Source organism: Apteryx rowi, unplaced genomic scaffold, assembly GCF_003343035.1.
Source record: "Apteryx rowi isolate R43461 unplaced genomic scaffold, aptRow1 scaffold_206, whole genome shotgun sequence".
Classification (NCBI taxonomy): Eukaryota; Metazoa; Chordata; class Aves; order Apterygiformes; family Apterygidae; genus Apteryx; species Apteryx rowi.
Window position 1 is genome coordinate 303,402 of NW_020448375.1, and position 26,185 is coordinate 329,586.

The window sequence follows — 26,185 nt, forward strand, 5'->3', positions numbered from 1 at the left end:
TGCTCTCTTACTCACAGTTATACTGGTCTTGTTTCCTTCTAAAATGTTTCTGTGGTAAATATGGAAACTGTTCATATAGATGAGAAATATTAGCACAATATCTAGCACATTGTGTTTTGATAGCAAGAAAAAATGTGTTTATATTATACACCAGTCAGCTTGCCACAAATCAGAGAAGCTTTTCTAATTACTAATATTCAGAGAAGCAGATTTCATCTACATAATAAAATAAAACAGTCTTACGTTTTATTTATGTAGGCAGAATTTTTTGCTAGGAGATGTATAAAATTCCCCACAGCACAACATTGCTTTATACATGAAGCAAACAAACACATCCTAATCCATTTGCAAAGACTCAGAGTTGGCTGAGTATTGGAGCTGACCCAGAACTAAGAGGGCTAGCTGTTGCTAGTATTTGCTTACTGTGAAACCAGAGAAGTAAATGAGTCTGTCAAGCCCTAAGTAGCATTTTATGACAAATTTAATTTGTCAAGAATATATACTTCACTATTTTGTCAAATTTGCTGAGCACTGTACATTCTGTATATATATATATCCTGATCAACTGAGACATTTTCTTAGTATCCTGTGTTCAAGAGATTCTAATGATAAACAACAAACAAAAATTAAACTTAGTTCCATGATGCAATATTTAGAAACTTGTACTTAAAAAGGATTATGCCAGGAAAAATAAAAATTAAAATCTGTTATGGTTCTGCTCTCATACTGGCTGACAGTAGTGCAACTCTTCAAACCATTACTTGCCGCAATTGAATGTAGAATCAATCAATTGAATTTAAGCTATTCACTTAGTTTTAGGCTTACGTCATAGATACAAGGTAAAAGTTTACCCTCTTCACACTTGTTACAGAGTTAAGGGGTTTCTGTAAATGTTGTTTCACTGGAATCAGAAAGCATGAAAGCTGACCTGAAATTTTTCTGCAGCCTGGGTAGTGGCTCCAACCTCCCTCAGCATGAAGGCCCACTTTTCAGAAAAAAGTTCAGTGGGCAGTATGAAAGTTTGATTTGACTGTCCTCATTAAAAGAAGCAGTGTAGCACTGATTAAAAGCTGCCCAGTGGTTCAGACCAATCATTCTCTAATATTGCCATAAAAGATGAGAGATGTAACAGAGTTTTAAAGAAAGCTTCAAGTGAGAAGAGAGGAATGTCCTGAATATTCTACAAAAATACCTTCTTGCTTCCTACCATCCAGACAAATGGAAGTTGCAAATGAAAGCAGAGAGCCTTCTACCACAGCCTAGAGTAGATTTCACAACGTGAACTTTCACAGAGATACTCCCCCAGTTTCTGGAGGAGCTTCAAACTATTGCTTCTTTTTGCCATCCCTCTCCTGCTTGCTTAGCTTTGTACCAAGTCCCACAAAATGACTAGTAAGCAATTTACAAAGCAAATTAGTTTTTGTGTAAGGGGTACACAGTCTGCAAGCAGACCTATGAATACGAAGTATTGGGTTGGAACTGGGGGAATTCTTTTTTATTTCTCAGTAGGTTGTTTGACTGGTTATGAACAGGTGTCCTTTCTAAGCTGCACCACAAACCAGTGTCCACAATCCAAAGACATCCAGTCACTGACAACTTCCTTTACCAATAAATAACCAAGCCATAATACAATACAGGTCAGCTAAGACCTTTTTCCTGGACTAGGCCGCTTTAAGTGTCTTTCCACAGCTTGCCCTGGGATTGTCAAGATGCTTGACCAAGAATACTAACTAGATAATTCTGGAGCACTTGCAAAGTGGTTATAGATCTCCCTAGACCAGGGTACCCAGGCCTGTCATTGTCACAGATCTCTGTTTTAAAGATGGAAATATGGATGTACATGTAAAAGGGCACGGTCCTGCAAATTAAGTCAATGAGGCTTACACCTTCTATCCATAGGCCTATATGAGTTTTCTAGCCATCTGCCAGCCCTTCTACTTTTCTCCTTCCCAAAGTTCTTTAGAATAACATTTATGGATACATGTATTAGCATCTAGCTAATTCATCTCTGAATCTATAATAACAGATTTTTGGCATGAAGGGATGGAGATTTCTTCCTTAACTCCTTCATGTATGGCAGGTTTCTAACCCATTCTCTTGAGAACTATAAAGGGAACAAGATGTATTCTTAGGTCATTAGCAGCTTGATCCTGAATAGTTGAATCATGAGAAATAAGTCCAAGTTTTAAGCAGTGTATTTTGTGGATACGATCAGATATTGCAGGAAGTACCAGCTTCATAATACAGACCAACTGTGCTACAGGAGCACCTCTACCATTGTCACCCTGTGTCTGTCAATATGGTCTTAAATTTCTGTCTGAAGATAAATCTATCTTGTTAAAGGTAGATTACTTGAACATTAGTTTCCACAACATATTCGACAGCAGTAAGATAAACCCTTTTTATTAAAAAATTCCAGAAATAATTTAAGGGTTCTTTGTGTGACAACATATTTCAATATAATTTTGTTAGCATTTCAATATAATAATAATAATCTAATTCTTATTAATCTCAAACTAGCGAAGTACTATTTTAACCTGGTTAGTTCTCCTAATAGAAAAGCCTAGAAGTGACTTCAACTACTTGAAGATCTGTAAAAAGTTTGGGTTGCCAAAGGTAATATTCTACGCTTAGATGTGCAGAGTGTTGTGTTTTACACCCTGAAGTAGACTTTATTGTGTATGAAAGGACAAAACAGGGTAGCCAGTTCTCACTTAAGAACATGGTTAAACACCTGCATAATCTTTCTAATGAATAGCCAGCTAATATTATCTCTGAAATTCTGCATATGAAACACACATTCTTGTCATTACATGGCAACTTAAAGTCAACAAGCAGTCCTTTCTGAAACAAATTCTTAGAAATATTTCTGAAAAAAGAACAACAGTGGGAGAGAGCCATATTTAAGAACTTTAGCATTCGCAAATAGCTATTACAGTCTATAGTGTTGTAATATGTTTTAAAAAAACTTATTTTAGGATATGCACACTTTTTAATTAGTCTCTTTGTATTAGAAAGATACTGAGTAAAGTAAGCATCATCCTGTACATTACATTATAGGTTATATGGATTGTAAAACAAATTAGGCGAAAGATCATGAAACTACAGAACCTCAAAGGAGCCGCTAATTTTTCTGGTAAGCAGAAAAGTTTCTTTTACTTATAAGACACTTTCTTTGCCTTTTTGTAATGTCTAAAACATAGCATACTGTTTTCAGTCTGGACATTGTTAAGTTTAAAGGACTAATAAAAATTACTTACCCAATTTTCCTCTAGACTAAAAATGAAAATGTACCACTCTGTCTCTGATTTTTATAACCTTCTGCACTCCTTCACTCCTAGTCGGTGTATGGATCCCCCTTCTCCCTGGATCACATGAAAGTGTTCTATTAATGTGAATTGGCTTATGTTTGAGAACACTATGCTGGATAGCTATGAAGTGTAAGGAATCTGACCCAGGGAGCTGTAGGGCTATGACACATCAGTTCTTTACAGGAATTCTCAGTTGCTGGATGAGAATAACATGAGATAGGTCCTGTAAAGTGGGTACAGTCTGCTGTCGTTGTTGTTGTTAGTATACTGTTTGCTTAAGACAGTGAGAGAAGCTCCATGATAAACAAATGTAACTAGAATTTTCTACTCTGGCTTTTCACCCCAGGACTATAACTATGAAGTCTCAAGCTGTCTCTTTCACCTAACTTAGTAAGCTAAATTTGGGAAAACTATTCAGTTTAGCACAGGACTAACATATATAACCACAGCATTGCTAAAAGTGATTGCTGCCTTAAGGAAAACATTGCAAGTCAGCACTGTTCTGCGTATTTCATGAGAAGTATTTGTGTATTTGTGCTGGAGTTCAGAACAAACATGCAGAGTCTGGGAATGCTAGCAGATCACCTGACAAGAAGATGACAAAGGAAAAGAAGGCAGCTCCTGCCTCTATTCCCATCTTTACTCCCTTTGCCTTTGTTTAGTCTTTTGCTCACAACATAGTCAGAAAAAAGTCAGGAAAAGCAGCTTGCCTGTTCTCACTATAGGTAAGATGGATCTTTTAGCCCACTTGGCTGAATGTGGCGGTTGAAGTAAGACAGTCAAACAATAGGGTTTACTTTGCTTCAATGAGGGCAATCCTTAACTATTTTATGTACAACTAGAAAAGCTGTGATCCTTTTAGGAAAAAACATGCCACTTCAGTATAGGGCTGTCTTAACCATAAATCCCCAAAGCAAGTGTCACTGGAACAGGAAACCCACAATAAATCATAGAAATAATATGAAAGTAGAGCATGTTTTCAATGACATGGTAGTTTTGAAAAATTCTCCTTTGGAATGGCTCATTTCAGACATGAAAGAAATTATTTCTTTTAATAACAGGTTTGTAATTACAGGCCTATAAAAATGTAATGAAAACATATCCAAATCAGCACAAGATGTGAAAAAATGATTGCTGTAGTAGGATAAAACCTATCACAGAACCACATAGGCTTAAATTAACTGTTCTCATGTTGTTGGCAATCGTGTAAAAGATGGCAATTGGAAGAGACAGCTATAAATAAAAGTGAAATCCTACAGATTGTCTGGGTATACAAAAATTATTAGCAAATTAAAGTACAATGTCCAAGTAACTGCCACATTGTTATGCAAAACACTGTGGTCAGAGCTCTACAAAGCACTAATTAGCTATTTTTGCAAAAATCTGTCATTGTTCTGCATTTGCTTTTAATTCCTTTTTTTTCCTCCATTAGAAATGTATTGGATGGACCACCGAGGCAGCAGTTGTCTGGCTAGTCTCTGCACTCTGATGCATCACTGATGTATGTATATTCTTCCTGCTCCTTCTTGAAAAAATGTTTTTGTACCTTCCTAGAATATATTGCTGTTTGATTCTAGGGGAAAAGTTGCAGGTTTTGAGTATTTTGGTCTCTGCCAGCATGACTCCTGCATGTTGTCTTAGCAACTTTGTGTCAGTCTTCCAATTAATAAAACCTTCCAAATAATTTAAAAAAGAACTCCTGGTGCCAATGAGGGTTTGATCCTGCCAATGACTTTTTACCGTTCCTGAGCTCCTGACATCCCACAAGACTGGGCCCCAGCTTTTTTTCAGAGTTCTATTAATAATTGTTCTTTCATCTTCTTTGGAAAATACCTTCTTAGATTGGCATAATATATACTGTGATTTGATGGGCTGTAACTTAATCCACTGTGCTGAAGTGTATCTAGAGCCAGATTTTTGATTCCCACAGAATTAACTGTAAATATGGAATGAAATGCTTCTGTAAGAAACAAGTATATAAACTTACACTTCTACATTGCTAAAAACAGCTTTTTAAAGTTAGCTGCACTCATTTAAAAAAATCCTCTCATCTGTGTTTGCTTGCAGAGCTGGCAGCTGAATGGCAAATATCTCAAACTTTTTTATTTCTGATGTTTTCAATTAGTCTAGGCCCCGTTTCAGATTACCAGGATTATCGTTATGTCAGCAACAGCTATCATTGGGATGGCTCTTGGTTGCAGTTTTCTTAGGTAATGAGTTTCTTGCTTTATCCCCTTGTAGCATTTATTTTGGAGTATACAAGGGAAATGCAAAAAGTGTATAACATTAAAACCATATGCAACATTCTGGGCAGTGACTAAACTGTCTCATTTCAAAATCTTTGTTCCCATTAAGACTTAGGAATAGCTGCAAGCAGATTGGGGCTCTCCAAACCAGGAGACTCATCTTTCAGAACTGGACAAGTGATTAAATATTTTGCTAAATCTAATGGTGGTAGATCTGCAATTTATTGGCTCTACATGAACCAGCATGCTGGGCAGCTCCCAAGCTACCTGACATGCAGAGTCAACACCACTGGTAATTTACTTGTTAGCACTGTAAAAATATATATATATATTTCTCTGTATTTGATGATGATGGAAATTGCCTGTTCTTGCTGAAATAGAGAATCCACTTAAGCTGCTGTGTATCACGGGTTATACAAAGTGATATGAGCAGCCCTAAGAATTAGAATTCTGAGGAAGATCTTGTGTTAAATGCCAGAAAATTTGTGTGCATTTCTGCAATCTGAGAGGAGAAGGAGGAGGAGAGAACAGTGAAGTCTCTACACAGTGAATCTTTGAGAATAAATCTGAAACTATTTTATGTTTATTTATTTTAAGATTTCCCTATGTGAGTCTTTTCATTTCAATGTGAATAAGCTTTTGCATGTTTGCATATAAGAGGACTGCATAGACGTCAGACAAAGTAATAGTCTTGGTGAGAAAAAACAATTTGAAAAGCTTATAATCAACTGAGCACGGACCATTTTCTTAGGGTACTGTTTACATTGGTGATGAATTGGCATATATAGACAGTAATAGGAAAGTAAAGATCTGATCATCTGGACAAGCATAACTTTAGAAATAAAAGTGCAGGGAAAAGTCTGGCAGTATTGCAAAACACAGAGCTCACAATATGTACAGTCAGGTGATGTTAAAAAAATATAACTCATACATACTCGCATTTGTTAAGCCTATTTTAAAATCCTGACGTCTGGACTCAGTGGCGGGAGAAAGTGCACATATGCTAAGTGCATATATGTTAGTTTCTTAATAATATTCCCCCATATTTCCCCTTTTTCTGAAGCTGTGTATTATGAGTCAGGTCACAGAAGACAGTGGCATTATTTTGGAAGTTGAGGTCTAGGACATAAGAAGTGATATCACATATGTGTTATAAATTAATTCTAAGATAAATAATGTAATTCTTAAATAGAGCTAGTGGCAAAGGAGGGAGAATCTGCTGGTTGCATGATGCTGCTTCTGGTTTCCAGCTGTTAAACTGTATTTGAAAATCAGCTTAATATACACTCTGCTCATGTTTTCTTAACAAAATAATTGCCAGTGGGATGCCATATGACTGTGACATTTAGTTAGGCACATATACCTTTGTAGATCTAATGCAGCAGAAAATATGTGCCTAACTAAATGTTGGATAATCTGTGCTGGCACAATAGCTCTGGGTCACCCTCCAGTCATGAGACAACGCACTGAGGTTTGTACTGGCTGACACTTCTACCTCTGATACTCTGTTCTCTTGCAAAAATGTGCAGTTTTTATACCTTTACAGTTTCTCCAGGTGACCCAAGAGGAGCTGATGCTTGGTTATTCTGTTTGAAACTGCCAGTCCATTCTCTGCAATGAGAACGTGGAATAGGAATTAGGAGTCCTGACAGTATCCACCTTCTGTCTCACAAGTACTTGCCTAACCAAAGAACAGGGTATAAGCTATGATAGATTGGTCTACATGGAGAACAGCAGTAGGCTTTTCTTCCCATTCCTACCACTCCCAAGCAACATGTATAGCTTCAGTGAAAGAGTTTTTTATGATAAAACGGAATACTGAATTCAATTAAACTCCACTGATCCTGAGGGGGGTAGTCTTATTTTACATAACACAAGTTGCTGTAGGAATCTTACAGTAATTGTTGAAATCCTTTACAGTACACAATATTCTTGTTAAAAGTGATTTTATGTACTGCCCAGTATTTGTTTTACCATTATGCTTTTTAGTGTTTAATTTTTGGTCAATGTGGGTTGCCACTTTAAGAACACTTTTTGCCACTTTATTGTACAGTACGCATGAGACAAAGAGCAGTCTGTGGGAGATTTTGCTCTTGTGCTCAATGAGTAAAAGGCGTGGCTTGTCTAAGCACCAAGAAAGGTCAAATATGACTTAATAAGCACAGACCTCAAGAAAGGAAGCATCATTTTCAGAAACTGGATATAACAGGATTTTCTCAGTGAGCTAATGAACCTTTCACCTGTAGATCACTACTTTGCCTCCCACCCAGCTCAGCATTTTGCATTTTGCACTATATGACAAAGGCTTTGGAATAGAGAATATTTCTTACTATGTGTCTGTGTATTGCATTGCACAATGAGCCCCAGTCTTGTCTGGATGCTCTCTTGAGACTTTTTGTGTTAAACCAAAAGTGTATTACTCATAAACAATTTGCAACACAAATTCAACAGCACTCTATTAGTCACAGGGAGTATAAGAATCAAAACCTGTACAATAGCCCAAGCCATAATTCAGTCTTTTTTGTACTGAAAAGTAAAATATTTTAATCATATATTTTTGGAGGATGGTTCATGCATATTTTTGAACTTTGCAGTCTTCAGCAGAAGTACTGCTCTGGGGAAGACAAGGTGGATCCATGCCATTGTATATTGAAATAGAATCTGATCTATGAATATGTCTTAGAATGCATGCTAAAAATACTCAAGTTCTCAATAGAACCCAGTACACCTCTGGATTAATGCCCAACTAAGTTATGAATGCATAAGAAAATGCTGAGTTGACTAACATGCGCTATCAAGATAAGAAGATTGTAATCTGGGACTTTAGCAGGATGAAAATCATTGCTTTTATATGTGTTCTTAAAAAAAAAGGATTCATCAATATAATTAAGAATACATTTTTGTTTTTGTTTTTAATGAGCTGCCCTCTTAATAAAATGACTTTTATTTTCTTTTAAAATTATAGAATACTCAATCCCAATGCCTCTTATGAAATATAAGGTGTATTTCATCCTGTTTCAGGAACATGAAAAATTCCCAAATTTGAAAATCTCTTATAATGCTAGTGTTCTTTTTAGCCACAATGCCTTCTTTTTCTAACTGGTCTTAAGAACATTGGTACTGAAAGGAGAGTCAGTCAGAAGATGTAGTCTTACAATGAGAATCCTGTGTAATAGAGTTTGTTTCAGAACCAATACAAAAAAGGACTTAAATTTGAATAACAAAAAAGCCGCTTCTTTTTGTCTCTCCAGGTGCTTGACCAGACGATTTCTAGCATACTGAAGCCCTCAAGAAGTCACTGTAAAACATATCATAAACAAAAGCTACACTAATGGAGAAAAAGACAGGTTTTAAACAGGATTCTCCCCTGTACTCCTTCTACAAGGATAGTTAATAACTTTCAAAACCCAATGACATAATTATGACAGCAGGTGTAGGAACAAAACTGAAATGTAAAATTATGTGTATGTGAACTACTATCACAGGTAGTACATACCGGACCTGTAACATGCATTTATCCAGGGTGTATGCCAAATATCCCCTGCCCAAACAGGCTAAAGCTGTTCTTCTGAACTCTGTCTCCTGTTTCACAGTTTACTGAGACTGTAAAAATTTTTAGGCAAGCCTGTCCCTATGCTTGAACAATACCTAGTACAGTGAAGCAGAGACCATATGCATTACTGTAACATTATGAACTCAATTAAGGGGAGTTACATGCTGCAATTAGGAAAGCAGCGATTAAGCCTATAGCACATATGGCTGTTTTTAATTTCTTCCAGATTATAGCAACTTGACATTATCACATATTTTTTTAATTCTCTTTGCACTGTAGATTCATCAGAATCTTGTGCAAACTCTATACTCACAATTGAAAAAGATTGCTAACAACATTTATCTAATTGGAGTAATTGCATGAGCAAGTCTGGTTCAAGGAACTCTGAAATAGGATCTTCATGACATCAGAAGTAATCATTCAGCACACTTCCTGAACAACTGATATTTATACAGCAGTTCTACTAGCTATGACAAAGAAAGGGCAATTAGGGATGTTATTTGGCCCACTGTTTCAAGTTAGAAGCCAGATTCACTGTTACACTTGACTGCTGTCATAGAGCACCCCCAAAACTCAACTCTAATGATACTGGGCAAAGAGTAGAAAGAGAAACTATATATTACTATATATAGTTTCTATATACTATATATATACAAACTATATATATTGGAGAAACTATATATTAAAAATACTTTTTAGTCTGTATCATAAAAACCTCACCATTAAATGACAATTTTAATATAGCTGAATTTTCCAGACTTGTAATGTCTGGCTATGCATAACTTATAAATGAAGACCTGTAAGTTAACAACATATATTCCCACCACTTAACTCTGCTTTAACATTGTTGTCTTTTGTATAAACAATGCCACCACATTAACTAATTTAGGAGTCTGTTCCACTTCCAAGCACACATTTGTTACTTTATTTGTCAGAGCACAATCCCTATTTAATGATTAATCTGCACATATTATATGGAAACATATGTATTAAATATGCTCAGTCAAGTATATACTTCATCTGTCTAACTTTCACCTCATCTGTTCCTCAGATGTTACAGAGAAGCTTAAAAGTAGCCGAAAGATTTGTTACCATCATGTTTATCATTAAATAAATTTCCATTCCTTAAAAAAGGTGAAGGTTCTAAGTAATTTGTTTTACTTACAATACAGATAAAAACAGACAACTTGGCTAATCCAAGATGCAAGAAGTTGCTAATATTTAATGCTAAATATTTCTGCAGAAGTGGTTTTATTTACAGAGCCTTTTACCTTTTTAGCAATTATAAAATATCTTTCAATGAAAACAGAGTTCTCATTTTCCAAACTGTAATGTGCTGTGTACCTGTACGTGCACTGCCCTCTCCTGGATAAAGTACTGGATCTTTGTTGTTCCTGTTTGTGAGGGTGGAGTTCTGTCAGTGTTACCACAGTCCTAAGTAACGTGTTCTCCTGGCTATTAGCAGGCACCTCCTTTCCTAGGGGCTGTACCTTTAAAATAAAACGGGCCTGCTGCTCGGAAGCTGTAGCGTGCAATAAAGGAGGCCTCCCTAGCTAGGCTAGCTCTGCTCGGGTTTTCTTGGATGGGAGGTTTATGTAAATTCTGTGTAAAACTCTAAAGATTCAGTGGCTGCACAGATAAGCAGTACCAGAGCACAGCAGTTTGTAAGATCTCTTCACCCCCTCTGCGTGTGTGACAAAATATCTCCTTTGGAAGGGCTCTGTGTCTTTCTTTAAACAGATCCGCTGTTTATATTGAGAAAAACAAAAGTTGAAGTATCCCTTCTATGGAGACATCTACGAAGCTCCTGTTTTAGGGAAAATGGTACTGCCTCATACATGACAGCCTGCACTGCCAGACATTCAGAAAATGTTTCACACGTAAGCGCATTTCCAGCAGGCTCACATTTCCATCTGCAGTTTGGATTCATGTGAGCTGACTCTGCAACAGATAACTGACCTCTGAAGAATATATTCAAAATAATGAAGGTAGGTACAATTTCTTTAGGAACAAATGAAGGAAAGCTACCTTGGAAGTTCAGCTACAGGTAGGAGCTTAGGACAGGCAAAGGATGTAATGGGCCAGGCTGCTGTATCGCTGCCTGGCATCCCTCCCAGACTGCTGTTGTTTTACGGGGCCCGGTGACGCGGGGAGCCAGCGCCGGCCTCGGGGCGGCCGCTCCCCACAGCCGCCTCACGCATCCGCGCGCCCAGCCGCCGCGGCCGCGCCGGGAAATGGCGCCGCCGCGGCCGCGCGCGCCCCCGGGACGCCAGCCGGGTGGGCACCCCGCTAGCGGCGGGCTCGCGTGCCGCACACCGCAGGCGGCTCTCGGGCTCCTCTCTGCGGGCCCGGCCTGCCTCCGGGCTCTGCACTGCCCTGCGGCGACGGCGATACGGGGAGACGCCCCAGCCGAGCTCCCTGCCACCCCCACCATCACCCGCAGCGAAGCCGGCAGCATCCCCCCCCGCCCCCGCCGCTAGGCGGATCGCGGCAGCCTTGGCCCGGCCCCGCCCCGCCCCCCCCAAGCGGCTCCGCGCTTTGGCCCTCTCGGGCCGCCGTGGGGCTGTGTAACGGCGTCTCGCAGCGCCGTTGGCGTTTTCTGCGGCGGCAGGGACGGGCGCTCGCGGGCGGCGGCCGGGGACGGGCGAGCCGCGTCCCTTCCCTGCGGCGGCTCGTGAGGCCCGGGGCGCCGCGCAGCCATGTCTGAGGCGGGCGGGAGCGGTGACTTCTCCTCCCCGCGGAGCTCGGGCTCGGACTGCAGCCGCTTCTCGCTGCCGTCCACCTCTCGCAACGGCGCGGTGTCCGAGCACAAGCAGCACCGGCTCTCGGGCGGCCTCGGCCGCCCGCGCCCGCCGGCCTCCGAGGAGGAGGAGGAGGAGGAGGAGGAGGAAGAGGAGCCGGAGATGGTGTGGGGGAGGCCCAGGCGGCCGGAGAGCGCCGAGGCCACCGGCGGCGGCGACGAACGCAGCAGGAGGATGATCCGCAACCAGTATCGGGAGCTCATCTACAGCGTGCAGCGTAAGCCTGGGGTGCGGGGCCCGGGGGGCTCCCGCCGCCGGCCCAGCCCGTGCCGCGGCCCCGGGCGGACGCGGGTTTCCTCCGACGGGGATGTCTCTGTCTCCTGGAAGAAATGAGGCCTGCAGGCGGGTGCTAGGGCTGGCGTTTCGGTGCCGCTCTGGGAGCTTGTCTTGGTCTTTTGAAGTACCTTTTCTGGGAGCTTGAAGTGCTTCGAACTGCTGAAATCTTGGCCTCGTAGTTAGCTGAGAATTTGTCTCCCTGAAAGCGTGGGGATGCAGAAGGACAGAGAGCTTACAGAGGGATTTACCCGCACGTAACGTGCGTTCGAGTGCATTGATGCAGAGAGTGAACGTTTCTTAAGCTGGAGAAATAGTCAGCTGTTATTTGTGTTTGTTGTGCTTGAGAATGAGTCCTAATTTGCAACCGCAAATACCAGGATCTGCCGATGCCAGCAAGTTATCCGTGGGCTTTTTGGAAACTGTCATGAAGTTTTTAATAGCTTTCTATACAGAGATCTATTTTTTTTTTCTTTTTTACTTCTTCCATCCATATTTAGAGTGTGCTGTTTTTCTCATTGCTATATTTTTGAGGCATGACAATGCTTGTTTGAGTAAGCACTACTAACTTCAGCTGCTCCTGCTGTTGGTTGTCTTCTGCATACTTGCTGAATTTACTGGGGTTTTTTTGTTTTCATTTTATTTTGTTTTTAAGAGATTGCAACACAGTTTATGGATGATCCAGTTCCTGTTTATGTAATCTGATGCTTTCCAAGAAATGCAACAGTGTTATGCCTGTGCATTGAGTATGCTGTACATTCTTAAAACACTTAGGGGTGGTGAGTAGCTGTCTAGAATTGGACATCTGAAAGTCTTTAAATGATACATACACAGGTGCATATAAGTAACTGTTTGACATGATGATTATCAGAAATCATCAAGCATTTTTTTTTCCTGAAAATCCATAGTAGTTTAAATAAGTGAGACAAGCAACATGCAGTAAACTACAGGATCTGGTAACTGCTTTGACACATATAAAATAACTGGAGCTATGAGGAATCTGACACTACTAAGCTTGGAGCTTTTTAGTAAAATATATTTTGGAGTGATGACATTGGATGTGCATAATTCACACAACTACAGTAAGTGATATGGTTCTACATTAATTTCAACCATATGAATCTCGTTCCATTGAAGTAAATGCAAAGTTATTACTGAGCGTATGAGTGAGCATTGATAAGAATCAGGCCTATGCATTCTCACAATGAAAGTATTGTAGAGTCTTGTACATTTTGAGTATGCTGGGGTATGAACCAGCCACTTTAGTTTAAGTTTCAAGTATGTATTTCTTGGTGCCTTTATATTTATATAATTTGGAGTTTCATTTGTAGTTTTCCTTTCTCTCTTCCTCTCTCTGTCCCCCCCCAATCCAGAAAATCGTGAGGATATGCTGAATTCAAAAAGCAATAAACTGACAGAAGCTTTGGAAGAAGCCAATAAACTGTTTAGTGGAGGTAAAAACAAATTCTGTAGTCCTTGTTAGAGATGATTGCTTGACAGTTGGCCAAGTGTGAAGAGATGATGCTTTAACTTAAAAAACAAACAAAAAATGGTATGAGATTCAGTTTAGATCCAAGTACTTTATCAAAAATATGAAAGTATAACTTGAAATAAATAACTTCAGCTGAAGAGGATTTGCTTGAATAAGGTGTTATCAGAATATAAATATCATTAGTGTCTGTTTATACTTAGAAATGTTTTTTGCTTTATCTTTATAGTACAATATACATAAATAGTGCACAAATTAGAGGCATTTCTCTTTACTTAGAGGAGAAAAGCATGTTAATGAAAAATGCATTTTCTTCTTCAAAATGATGTGTTAGACCTTCAAGCTTGCCTTTGGCTGTGTCATACTCTCCCTTTCTTCTTTTTGTGGAAATAGCAAGTATTATGTTATTTGTTATGTTAGAGGTCACTGCAGTAACCTTTACAAAGCTCTAAACCTAGGATGTTCTGTATGCTAAACTTTACTATTACATTTTTGACAATTAGGCATTATTAACATACAATCTTTTTTTTTCTTCTGTAACAGTTTCCTGTGCACGAGAGGCTGCACTGGATGCCCAGTTTCTTGTCTTAGCATCAAATCTAGGAAAGGAGAAAGCCAATGAGTTGCACTCTGAGATGACAGCATTTGATTCACCAGCATTTGCAGAAGACTTAGTAAGTTCCAAACTCAGAATTTGCCAAGAACTTTGCTAGAAGTTTGCCCTTTTTGTTGTAGAATCATAAAAGTAAAGCCTTAGATAGGCAGAACCTGACTGTTCTGATAGAACTTAACACACTTCCTATGACTTTCTTTGATTAACTTTCTAGTTAGTATTGTTAGTTTTTTTAAACTATGTATTTAGCATTTTCAATTTACAGAGGGGGAAAAAGTAACTTACAAATGTAGTCCCCACATATGGAATAATTGTACTTTTGCTGCTCTATCACAGTTTAATTAGTTCGTGCTCTTAAAGCAGAGGGGGTTTTGTGCCTTTTTGGTTTTCGGTGTTTTTTTGTTGTAGTTTTGTAGTTTCATGGTAGCAGAGTAATTTCTTTTTCCTGTTCACTGCTTTGTGTGTTTTTGGATGGGTTTTTCAAGGTCCTAGGTGACTGATGTGAAATGGGACTTTGGATTACTTGGATGCTTTTAGACATCTCATGCTTCTCTCTTATACTGTGGCTGGTTGGAAGAAACAGTTCACAATAGCATTGGAGCAGACTTTTTTTTTCGAGACAATTTTTGTAATATGTTACGATAGATGTATAAAGAGTCCGAGTCTTTGGTCAAGACTCTACAACATAAGAAAATCAAGTTTCATTCCTTTATTAAAGTTCTCCTGAAGAAGGATGGATTGGTGAGCACGGGGTTGGGCCAAAGAAGTTGTTTTATTGTATCTGAAAAGCTAGGCTTCCTGGAACTGTGTGGTGTTCAGAAATTGTGAGATACTTTCGCTTTATAGTGCAATTTAAGTAATGATTTGCTACTTCATAGGTCACTGAAATTCTGTTGGAGTACAGACAGTTCTACTTGCGCGTAGCTCTCTTTTTCTTTGCTGATCCTGCTTAGTGATTATTGCAAACATGCAAAAAGCTCCATGCAAGTAGAAAGCTCTCGCATTGATTCCTTACTGAAGACAGTGAGTCTCTGATCAGTGCAGCCAATGAAATAGTGGGACCTGTAATCATTATTGGATTAACATTTGAGCTTAAGCTTATGATTAGTGTTATTGCACTGGGGTGATGGCAGTTACCAAATTTTATTCTTGAATTCACTGACAGGAGACTCCATAAGAAGCCCTATCCTTTAATTTTCTTCCACTTTTTCATAATTCAGAGGATGGAAAATCAGGTGACCTTTACAGTTATCTAGGAGTGATGATGATATTCTAAATAATTAAGAACAAAGAAGGCTGCTTATATTCTGTAGTGTTTATGTTATCATCTATGATGTAAGAAAGAGGTTTGTTGAGGAAAGAAATACCTTCTTATTGGACCTAATGAAATCTTTGGGAAGATAAGACTGACTCATATCTGAAAGCATGCTTAAGATCTCTTGAAATGAGATTTAACCCTAGTCTCCATTTTCTTGCAGTCCATGCATTCTCTGACACTGAAGTTTCTATGTTCACTGATGACTTGCTTTTTTGATAAGAGCTACAAGCCATTCACTTATAAGAATTACTCATTGCTAAATACTAATACTGGATTTTGTCATCTAATTTAATTTGGATAAAACTGTATCCTAATAGGGAGTTTTAATATTGCACACAGCATGGCTGTTGTCTGTATACTGTGTAAGTCTATATGTGTGTGTTTTCCTGTTTTCACTGCAGCTTTGGGAAAATTGAGGTTCTTTTGTTACGCAATGATATTAAATATTAATCTAGCAGAACAAACACCATAACACAGTATTTCACCATTAATGCATCTACTGATCTTTCTCCAAGTGAATTTCCTTTGCAATTTTTTTTCTTTTGTAGCTAACATTCATGGGTCTAAATCGCATAGAAGTAGAAGAAAATAGTGATAATGAGGGCATTTCTGGTGGATATTTACCTAGTAATGCCTGGCATAAACTGGGAGCAGAAACAGAGAAGTATTTCAGAAGAGCACCTTCTTTTCACTACATGTAAGTTTATTTAAGGAAAGTTGTATATACTGTAGCTAATGGCCTTAATTGACATTAATTCTAAAAAAGAATTTTGTACTGATCTTTAGTGCCCTGGGCTTGAGTGAAGAGTTTAGTTTCAGGTTGCAGGGTGCCAACAAGGACTTCTACATAGCATCTGTTCTGAAAGGGAACTCCTTGTCTCCTAAATATCTCCTAATATTTTTCTCTTTGAGTCCGACTTGTCTTGGATACAAAATAATACCTTTTGTATATTCTAGGGATAGCAAGATATTCTTGATTTACCTCTTTCAGGCCTAAACCAGTAGACTTTAATCATCCTCTTTCCTTTCAGAGCTGACTCGTCACTTTCCTTTCTCTCCCCATAGAAGCTGCAGCTAATAGCATTAATAGAGGTTCATTCATTTCTTAACTAGGGTTTTATTAGACCCTGAAAGATGAAACTCATGTATCTTTTACCTGATGATTGTATCATGAGGCTTCTTCAAAATAGAAGCCAACAGTCCTTTTCATGCATCTATGTTAATGGACTGTCTCTTAGTAGCTTTCTTTTCAGCTCTGTCTTTGGAAGAAATCACCTGATTACTGGCAAGTGTCCTTGTGTGGAATCAGTGTCTTCTCTCTTTTTATGAGTAGGCAATACATTTAGTACGGACCTTTTTAGCTGCTATAAAATGACCCTTAGTCACCTGGCTTATAGACAGTACTCCAGTTTAAATCTCAGCCCGCAATATTAGTATTTAGTACCATCGAATTATGGTGATAGAGCTGATAAAACATTTCAAATCCATACTTGCACTTTCAAGGTGAAAGCTCTAAATGATAATATTGTCCTAAGAAAATCATAAAAACTGCAAAAAAGCTATTTTGGGTTTGTTTGTTTGTTTTTCTCCTCTGTGTAGTTAAGTTTTGAGATCTTAAGTAATGGTGGGATTCTTGTGATGAAAGATGTGAATATTAGCAAATATTAGAAAAGTGTTTGTTTTAAATAAAAGTAGAGTCCTTCTTGTAGGAAAAGAACTACTTAATTCTGACTCCATCTACTATTATCTGAGGTCCAAATTCTTTTTCCATGGTCAGCCCCTTGATTTTTGAAATGGAGCAGTGGGAAATTGCCCAACATAGGGAAGAGTATATGCTACTAAATTTCTGGATACTTGCTGAACTGACTTGAATTGACTCTCAGTTCACACTCTCTTCTTTAGGCATTTAACTTGGAGATTTAAGGCAGCCAAAGTTAGAGCCTAAATTGCTGATACAGTCAACGGGGAGAGGAGGGCGCTCACAAAAGTGCCTAAAGCTAGCGGATATATTACATTCTCATTATTTAATGAGAAACTTTGGATCTCTTTTCAATGTACTGAATGTTCTATTGATTGACTGTGTAGTATCAGGGTTTTTTTTAAGACACTTCTTACTGCAAACCTGAACTTACGGACACTGAACAGTGGATGAAAATGAGATGAATGTTATATGGAGGCAGTTTGCATACAGAGAAGTCTGCAATAAAAACAAATAGAGATTTTAGAGGATATGAACTTTGTTTCAGTTTAAAAGTTACTCTAGTTTTAAGAAAAGTAGACTTACTAAATTTTCAGTAAAGAAGAAAAGTTGGAATAATTAAATTAGTTTAAAACATCTTATTGATAGCTTTATTGTGAAGCAATCAACATGTATTGGGAATAACTACTGGGGATGGTTGTTTGTAGTAGCCTCTGAATGTGATAAGAGGCTTTGTTTAGATTTCAGTCATTATTTTGCACTTTTATCAGGAAATCAACTGCTCTGTATTGATTTCTTAACAAACTCTGAAAAAAATTTTCTCTATATATATTCTTTTTATTTGGTTTAGGTTGGGATCTTTCAAGTCTGATCCTCCGGTACCAAGGCAACGGATTGAGAGGCAGAAAAAGACTACAGGAAGAGAAGAAAAAAGGGCAATGCCTGCTCAGGTTTGTGAAGTACTGATTTTTTTAATGATTTATTATAGAATAGTTATTGCAAGTGATTTTTAAATCATTCTGTTGTTTATGCCGTTTCCAGGTTTGTAGTTCTGCACTGTGTAGTACTAAAGGATTCAGATTTAAATCTTAGGCCTCTTGCTTTGTTTTGTGCAGACTGTGGTATTTCACTAATTGAATGGGATGAAATAGGATTGACAGACTGATTTTTACTAGCTTCTAATATTTCTGCTGACAGTGGTTCACTACCAGGACTTGCCTTTCAAACAGAGGTGTATAAATATAAAAAGTACGTCCACAATGGATGACTGGCAGACCTTCCAAAATAATAAAAAGACCTGGGGAGCTTGTATGTCATTACTATTTATTGAGAGATCATACCCATAGAACTGTAACAAAATATAGTGGAGAATCTTGCTTTTAAGCATATTATCAATTTTAGGAAAGGAAAATGATATGAAGGAATTTTTCATTCTGTCATGAAGAATGAAAAATTGCCAGCTTACTGAAGTCTTGCAACACTGTGATAATATTTTTATAGAATTTCTTTTGTTTGTCAGCAAAGATGTTGATACTCTTGAAAGAGGAAAGAATTTAGATTGATAAGTGATGAAGAAGAAAATGATAAATAGTATTCTCTTTGCCTACCTATGCTTCAGTAGTTGGCCAAGTTCTAGTATGAAATGTCTGGAACAGTAATTATCATCACAAGAGAGCAGGACAAGTTCACAATAGCTTCTTTGCTCACTGTTCTGAAAGGAAAAACAGAAAAGAAATTTAAGTTAATGTGTTCTCAAGTTTTTTTTATATAACTGTCTGTGGCATTCATATAGGAATTTGGTTCATTAGCAGTAACAAACTAATGAGGTCACTTTAGTATTTTCCTTACTTTCTGTTTCCCTATTCCTTCTGTCTTCCTGTGTCAAAATGGCAAATGTTTGAGAAAACTTAGATTCAGAGGGACTTTTTTGAGAGTTTGAAAAAGTAAACCACGTTGTTACTGGGTACATATGGCTGATAATGACAGTTCAGAGAGAGGCAAAACATTGTGATGGCTTTTAAATATTGCTTGTTTCATAATAATCCAAATAGTGACAGAAATTGTGACATAGTGAATCGTGAATAGTGACAGAAATAGGGGCAGTTAGGTTTGTACTGGGAAGGAGAGGAGCTGGAGGGCTGGGAGAGTTGCTACCAAAAGTACGTAATCGCTTTTCATGCTCATGTAGGTAAACACTCAACAGTGTATGTTTTAATGTGTGTTAGATATATGGTTGTGTGTAAAGGTTTCTGTTGCTACCATTATTGCAAGGTGGTCAACAGAAAAGTGTTGGTTAACAGAAACAACAAATACTTTATTGAAAAGCATACCCCAGTGAATTTGGTACTCTGCAGATTATAGTACTTGAAAGATAATTTGATGTACCCTTCTTTACAGATAATGAACAAATCTAAAATTGGAGTAATATACCCTTTGAGATTTCAGGCTTGACCCCATGACTTTTCTTACAGGGGTAAACTTGGGTACCTTTTCTGAATACATGTTCAAGATCTTAATAAACAAGCTACTTCAATTTCTTCAATAAATTCACAGATTAAGTACCACCAAGGTTGTCCCAGTTCGTCAGAGTTAGGGGAAAGTAAAAGAGTACACCTGTAAATAGGCTTAAAACATATAAACAGTGACTCTTTCAGTTTGGCATTGTGCAATGGCAATTTATTCCTAAAGCATTTTGCGAGTTGTCTTATTTTCGCATAAGTGTCTGTAACTGTGTTCATGTGGCATGGGAAGAAAACCATATCATTTACATAATATGTTTGTGGAGGGCCTTTTAGTACTTACCACTGTGAGGTTTTTTATAATTCAGATCTTATATTTCTGCTAACATATCAGCTTTCTGGAAAAATACTTTTCAAAACTTAGAACACGTTTATCTTACAACAGTAGGTATGTGCATTGGAAATACAATTCTTGATATAGCAACTTTTTTCCAGTTAAAAAAGATGGAGGAGTCTCATCAGGAAGCTACAGAAAAAGAAGTAGAGAGGATCTTGGGATTACTGCAGACTCATTTTAAAAATGATCGTAAGTATGACTTCAGTTTAGCTTTTAAGGCATTAATTTGAGAAAATGAATACTCTTAGTTTTCTACAGTTAGAGAGGCTTTGGAGTTTGTAAGTAGAAATTCTTGTGCTGAAGGTTGTATGTTGACTAGATGTGTTTTAATGAACACTAAATACCCACTGGGGTTTGATAACCATCCAAAGTCAAAGCTTTCCCTCTTAGTAGAATGTATTTTTGGAGAAGGAAATTGAACAGTGACTTAGTTTCATACTTTATATAAAATTTTATATATGTATATGTGTGTGTGTGTGTATATATATATCTGTATATATATATAAAAAATAAATTGTCAACTCCTTTATTTCCTTTCCCACGTATAGAGTAGCAGGGGAGGCAAAATGTGGAAGAAAATAAGTTAATCTAGGAACTTTACACTGCATATAATTGGGAATTCAGCATTACAACTAAATTGACATAAACATTTAGTTAGCTTTTAAAATGAGTACTGAATTTCTTAAGTCTGTATTTACATATCTGTTAGCTTCATGTATACCACCTGTTTTTAACAACTAACACATTTTTGCATCTCTAGCTGATATACCTATTTCCTTCTTTGATCTTGTGATTGATCCAAACTCTTTTGCACGCACTGTGGAAAACATTTTTCACGTGTCCTTCATTATAAGGGTAAGACATGATATGTTCTTGAAATCTTATTTTAGATACTGAAATTATAGAGAAATATAGAAGCAACAGTGAAACTTTCACTGTCGATACATTTACTTTTCAAAAAGTACTCTGGCTCACCTATGTTAATATCTTTATAGAAGTGTATGTCACCTTTACATACTTAACGTTATTCAATTAAAAATGTCTCAGTTTGATCTTCAGGAGTAAGCAATGTCTAAGAGCTTATTACTAGGCTGCATAATAATGTTTAAGCAGTGAGAAGTCAGGGGGTATAGCTATATGTCTAAAAAAGCCCTTAAGCCTCCCTGATGTTGACTATTGAAATAGGATGGGGGAATAATACTATTGAGAAGGTTTTCTATTCCTTTTAGTGCTAGGTCTCATGAAACGGTAGAGTTTTGGATAAGGTCACAGAAAGGTCTGTTCAAGACCACTTTTAGAAGGTTTAACTATTCATGAATGAAGTTTTGGAGATTTAAAGTCAGTTTAAAGGTTTGGTCAGTTTAAAAAGAAACTACTGTCATATTTTATAATATTGTAAAGTCTTGTTTTTATACTTGTTTGTTCCAGTGTTGTAACTTTTTTCAGTGATCCACTTTCAATCTTACTCTCACATCTTCATGGGTTTATAAATTCATTTCAAGTGTGTCTCTTCAAGTAAAAGTTATAGTGTTCTATTCTCTGCATAAGGTAGCACAGAAGGTTCTTTTGTAATGTTTTATATTCTTTTGGAGTCTGTAGATTGTGCTTCAAGCTATCTTAATTTGACATGACTAATTAATAAAATGTGTTTGCTGAACTTCGGAAAAGAGAAAAATCTACAAATATATCTTGACTAAATGTTGTAGCTTATTATATACTTTGGTTAGCCTTTCATAATCATATCACAATATATTTAATGAATGATTATGACTTCTAAAATCAATTTTTATAGTTTAATGTTAATGAACTGCCCTGTAGAAACTGAGTCCTCCTTTATGAATAACTACTATATAGTAATTGTCATACACTGATAAGAATCTTTATTCATATTTGGTATGTACATGCTCATGATTACATAATACAGTATTGGTGGATAACTGTGACAGCTCAGTGCCTTATCTCATTTGGATAGTTCTAATGTCTGAAATTTTACATCTTATTGTCTTTTAGGATGGTTTTGCACGATTAAAACTGGATGAGGATAAATTGCCAATAATAGGTAAAATACATTTAACTTCAAAAGCCTGAACGCTTTTGTTATAACATTAGAAAGTAGCTACATCTTGTGTATCACAAAACATTAAGTACATAGTTAGCTGCAAGAGTAGAGATTTGGGGATAAGCATGGAGTGCAACTGATGGCATGGAAACTTAGGAATTGAAAAAGTTCTGACCATTTAAATATTGAAATACAGAAAAAGTTGTCTATTATAATGATTTATACAACTTCTCTTCATAGAATTAAAAGGTTATTCCTTTTCATTGTAAGTGGTATTTTGGCTAATGAGTATATGAACATTGTTATGTTTTGCTGAGAAAGTATATTTCATATGCAAGAAATCTCATCTTTTACCTAGTTGAGCTGTGAAGTGCTGCAACTTTAAAACAGTTGAAAGGAAATGCCATCCTACGTACTGAGTCTTCAGCTTTCATTCCCAGAGGATATCAATGAGCTTAAGACTTTGGGTTTTCATGAAGCATTAAACACTTACCTCCTTCTGAGACTTTAAAAAATGTTAGTTTCTAGGGTTCTGTGAGGTAAGACTAAAGAAATTTCTCATGAAGCATAGGGTACCAACTATTGATTGAGACAAGTTTAGTGTTTTACTGATGTTTTACTGAGTCAATTTTTGTGACAGTTATGTTCCTGAAGGAAAATGACTTTAAGAACTTTGCAACTATAAAGATTATGAAAATATAATATTTTGAACAGAGCCTGCAAAAGATGATGAGGGAAAAGAGGATGACTGTAGTGCTCAAACACGGAACCAAGCTGTCATATCTCTGAGCCATCAAGAATGGAAGGTATAATCAATAGCACTTAGTGTTGTTTTTTTTTTTTTTTATTTTAAGTGTAAGAAGTCTTGTGAGAGCTGTGCTGTTACGTACTCAGGGTAGGACTTGCTGTATATGTTAATATCGCTGCACTTAATTTTATGGATTTCAGAACAATCATAAGTCTAATGTTTTAACTGAAAGAAAACTAAAGAGAAGTGGGATGGAAACTTGATCTTTGATCCTTGAAGCCTAGTCGATTTAGGTGCTTCTAACTTAAAACTGTGCAATAATTTGCCTTTACTGTTTTATGAGAACCAAGTAAGTATGGAGTCTTTTTTTCTTGCTCTTATATAACATCTGCTTTCAGATGGGATGTTCTGAAGTCTAAACAGAAGGTGATACACAAGAGCAGTAGTTTTGCATGTATTGATGAGGTTAGCTACCACCTGAAGCTTTGATGAACTGCTCTGCTTTATTCTCTCCATTCAGAACTGCTCTTTCTAAATGCTGTCAAATACGTATATCCGCTTAGCCCTAAGCGGCAAGAGTACAACTTTGGACTTGGATTAGAATTCAAGCTGTCAATAATGCTCCATACATTTCCTCAGTGTATGCTATTTTGAATAAATCCTCAGCAAAAAGTGTTTCTTAGCACAAGCAACTTGTCTCCTTTGTCCCTCACTCAAAATGTGTAGAATAGACTTAGTCATTTGCAATAGTGCTTTAGAAAGAGAAACCTCTTAGTTTCCCTTGCAGTAACTGCAATTATATTGAAATAGTTCAGCTCATGAAACTTAAGATGCTTTTAAAATTTTGTTATCTCTAAACAGGAAATTGTAGAAACATTTGAAATAACAGAACCCATGATCAGTCCTCCTTGTAACAACAATGAAGATGAAATGGAGATAGCTTAATTCTTCAAGCAAGTTCTTTTCATAAATCAAACTGAATAAATGAGGATACAATGTGCGAGTTCCTTATGGATATAGAAAACCTGCAGAGAAGCTACCTGTGATTACACATGTAGAAACACTTTAAGGAAGATAATTGTATAACATCTGAGAATTTCTTCATTCATGATCTCTTCACAGATCAAAACTTTCCTTGTTTAATCTTCTTTGCAGTAATGAACTGAAAAGACTTTACTCTTACATTTGATGGCCAGTTAAGTGGTATACTTTAGTTCATTTTTGAGACTTTATACTTCAAATGCAATGTTGTGAAGAATCATAGCTTAGTTTTTTGTACTTTTTTTAAAACTTACTGACAGCTGATGTTAACAGACTAGTCTGAAGAAGGGCTTAGGGGAACAGGAAGGGAAGACAGGTTCCTCCCAGAATCTTTTAAATAATAGAACTGAATTATTTTATTATCATAAATGTTTGGTAAGTTCTAGAAGTTAATTGCATATTGTCTTAATGTCTTCTCTTTTTTTTCCCCTTAGGTGCCTTAAAGAAAAATATTTTAAAATGTTTCCTTCAAATAAGGTTTTATGTGTATATATTGTACAATTAAATTTATTTTTATTAGAACCATTTGACACTTTATATTAGCTGTCTTGTCTATATGTCAGAGGTAGAAGTTATCATATACTTCCATTTTATTATGGCTTTATTTACTACTTTATAGAAAGTTTACTGATGGTTTTAAAGGCTTGCATAAGAAAGGAAATGCTATTCCTGTTGTTTCATCCTTGTCTTTCACCAGCAGCTGCCTGGAAATGGAGTTTATGTGGTTAACCATCTCTGCTTATTATCTATCTTGTTTTTTGTTATCTTAATAATCTTGGGCATTACAGGAAAAAATGATATCGTTCTCCTGTTCTTACTCTTCTTGAAATCAAGGTTTGACATTTGGGAATTTGATTTCAGATCTGCAGATAGGGGTGAAAAAAGAAGAGGAATTGCTAAGTTTATCATGTGTTGCTCGCTTTGTAAGGTAGGCAGGAGAGCTATATTAGGACAAGGCATTTTCCTCAACAGAAATAAAACTTAGCTCCATCCTCAGAAAATGCTGTTCTGAAGAACACTGTTTCTGGTGGTTTTTAAGATTCTTTCTCCCTTTTCCTTTTGCTTTAGACAAGTGTTTCTGCTAAAAAAGCTGAGGTCATACTTACTAAGTGGATATTGAGGCTCTATTATTAGTTTTCTCAAACACTATATTGCATTCAGCCAGGTGTTTACAAAAAAAATGAATAATTTAAATATTCTCTTTTGCATTTCAGAGAAATAGTATTCTGCTTGAAATTCCCCTTCACCAGTAGGTGTCTGAAGAATGCAGTATGGATTCATCTGCTGTCCTGTTACTAGCAGAATGTCTCTAGGTGATGATAAAATGTGATCAGGTTATGAGGATATTTGAAAACAGACATAGCTTGATCATCTTTGGTCATCTGCAATAAAGCTGAGAGCTGTATTTCTTCAGCCTTCCAGGCCAGCTCCTGGTTTATTCTGAAGTTGACAGGGTATTTACTGCTGAAGACTAGGATGAAAAAGCATCAAACTGCTCTGTGAAATCTGGCTCAGGAGTACCTTTGAACTGATCAAGCTAGCATCAGATCAGGCATATTTGTGTTGTCTGGCAATGCTGTTAATGTCTTGTCTGCTTGTTTGATGCTAATTGCATCGTATTGGCAAGCGTTGTGAGTCTCCTTTATGCATGGCAGATCAAGGGTAGAGCTATGTGTTTTTCTCCGGAAGACAGGGTGAACTCACCCACAGGATTGGCCTCTTGAGAATGTTCAGGAAAGGTAAAACAAATCAGTGAAGCCAGTGTACATATTCTACTTCACTCTGGAAATTTAATTAGCACTTATTGCCTGTGCTATGGCATTTGCATGCTATGTTTGGTGTAATTACGCACAACTAGTTAACAGTGGCTTGAAGTAGGAAAGGCAGTATTCTTAATTTCAACGGTAACTTCACTGGGTTAAATTATTGCGCCGTTCAGTAGTTCTGTAGTTTGTCAACAGAGCCTTGCCGCGCTGCAGTGGAGAAGGCTTAACGGGGAGAATTTAGGCTTGATAGTTCTTACGCAAATCCAGGGAGCTGGGGAAGGCGCCAGGCGGCTTGCTGCGAGCACGTAGCAGGAAGGCGATCTCCGAGCAGCCGCGTCCTGGCCGCACCCGCGCCGCTGCCGCTGCCCCCGCCCCGGTGGCCCCGCGGCCGACGGCGGCGCTGCAGGGCAGG

At 37.5% G+C, this 26,185-nt stretch overlaps 1 protein-coding gene and 2 long non-coding RNA genes across 4 annotated transcripts; 1 reads left to right on the forward strand and 2 right to left on the reverse strand.

The window, feature by feature from the left end:
• The first annotated feature begins 11,650 nt into the window (after positions 1–11,650).
• On the forward strand, positions 11,651–25,420 carry NSMCE4A (NSE4 homolog A, SMC5-SMC6 complex component). 2 transcript variants are annotated; one of them, XM_026063996.1, is made up of 10 exons: positions 11,651–12,128; positions 13,558–13,638; positions 14,217–14,347; positions 16,153–16,301; positions 18,154–18,253; positions 20,258–20,348; positions 20,920–21,014; positions 22,170–22,218; positions 22,933–23,024; positions 23,365–23,820. In XM_026063996.1, exons 1-10 carry the CDS (start codon positions 11,810–11,812, stop codon positions 23,383–23,385), a joined length of 1,128 nt encoding a protein of 375 aa, XP_025919781.1. In that variant the 5' UTR covers positions 11,651–11,809; the 3' UTR covers positions 23,386–23,820. The 2 variants fall into 2 exon arrangements, with proteins under 2 accessions (XP_025919781.1, XP_025919780.1); XM_026063995.1 differs by lacking the exon at positions 23,365–23,820 and adding an exon at positions 23,828–25,420 and having other exon boundaries at positions 11,654–12,128.
• LOC112965204 lies at positions 13,612–14,272 on the reverse strand. Its single transcript, XR_003253209.1, has 2 exons — positions 14,192–14,272; positions 13,612–13,714 (listed from the first exon to the last, which is right to left on the reverse strand). It is a non-coding gene; the product is annotated as an uncharacterized LOC112965204 (long non-coding RNA).
• LOC112965203 lies at positions 16,308–25,199 on the reverse strand. Its single transcript, XR_003253208.1, has 3 exons — positions 25,114–25,199; positions 18,911–19,014; positions 16,308–17,801 (listed from the first exon to the last, which is right to left on the reverse strand). It is a non-coding gene; the product is annotated as an uncharacterized LOC112965203 (long non-coding RNA).
• Positions 25,421–26,185: the final 765 nt, after the last annotated feature.

What these genes read in the sequence shown, in the direction of transcription:
- NSMCE4A (XM_026063995.1), top strand. Translation starts at nt 11,810, where the DNA reads ATGTCTGAGGCGGGCGGGAGCGGTGACTTCTCCTCCCCGCGGAGCTCG. An exon ending in GCTCATCTACAGCGTGCAGC is followed by an intron (nt 12,129 to 13,557) that starts GTAAGCCTGGGG and finishes CCCCCAATCCAG; the next exon opens with AAAATCGTGAGGATATGCTG. An exon ending in CAGCATTTGCAGAAGACTTA is followed by an intron (nt 14,348 to 16,152) that starts GTAAGTTCCAAA and finishes TTTCTTTTGTAG; the next exon opens with CTAACATTCATGGGTCTAAA.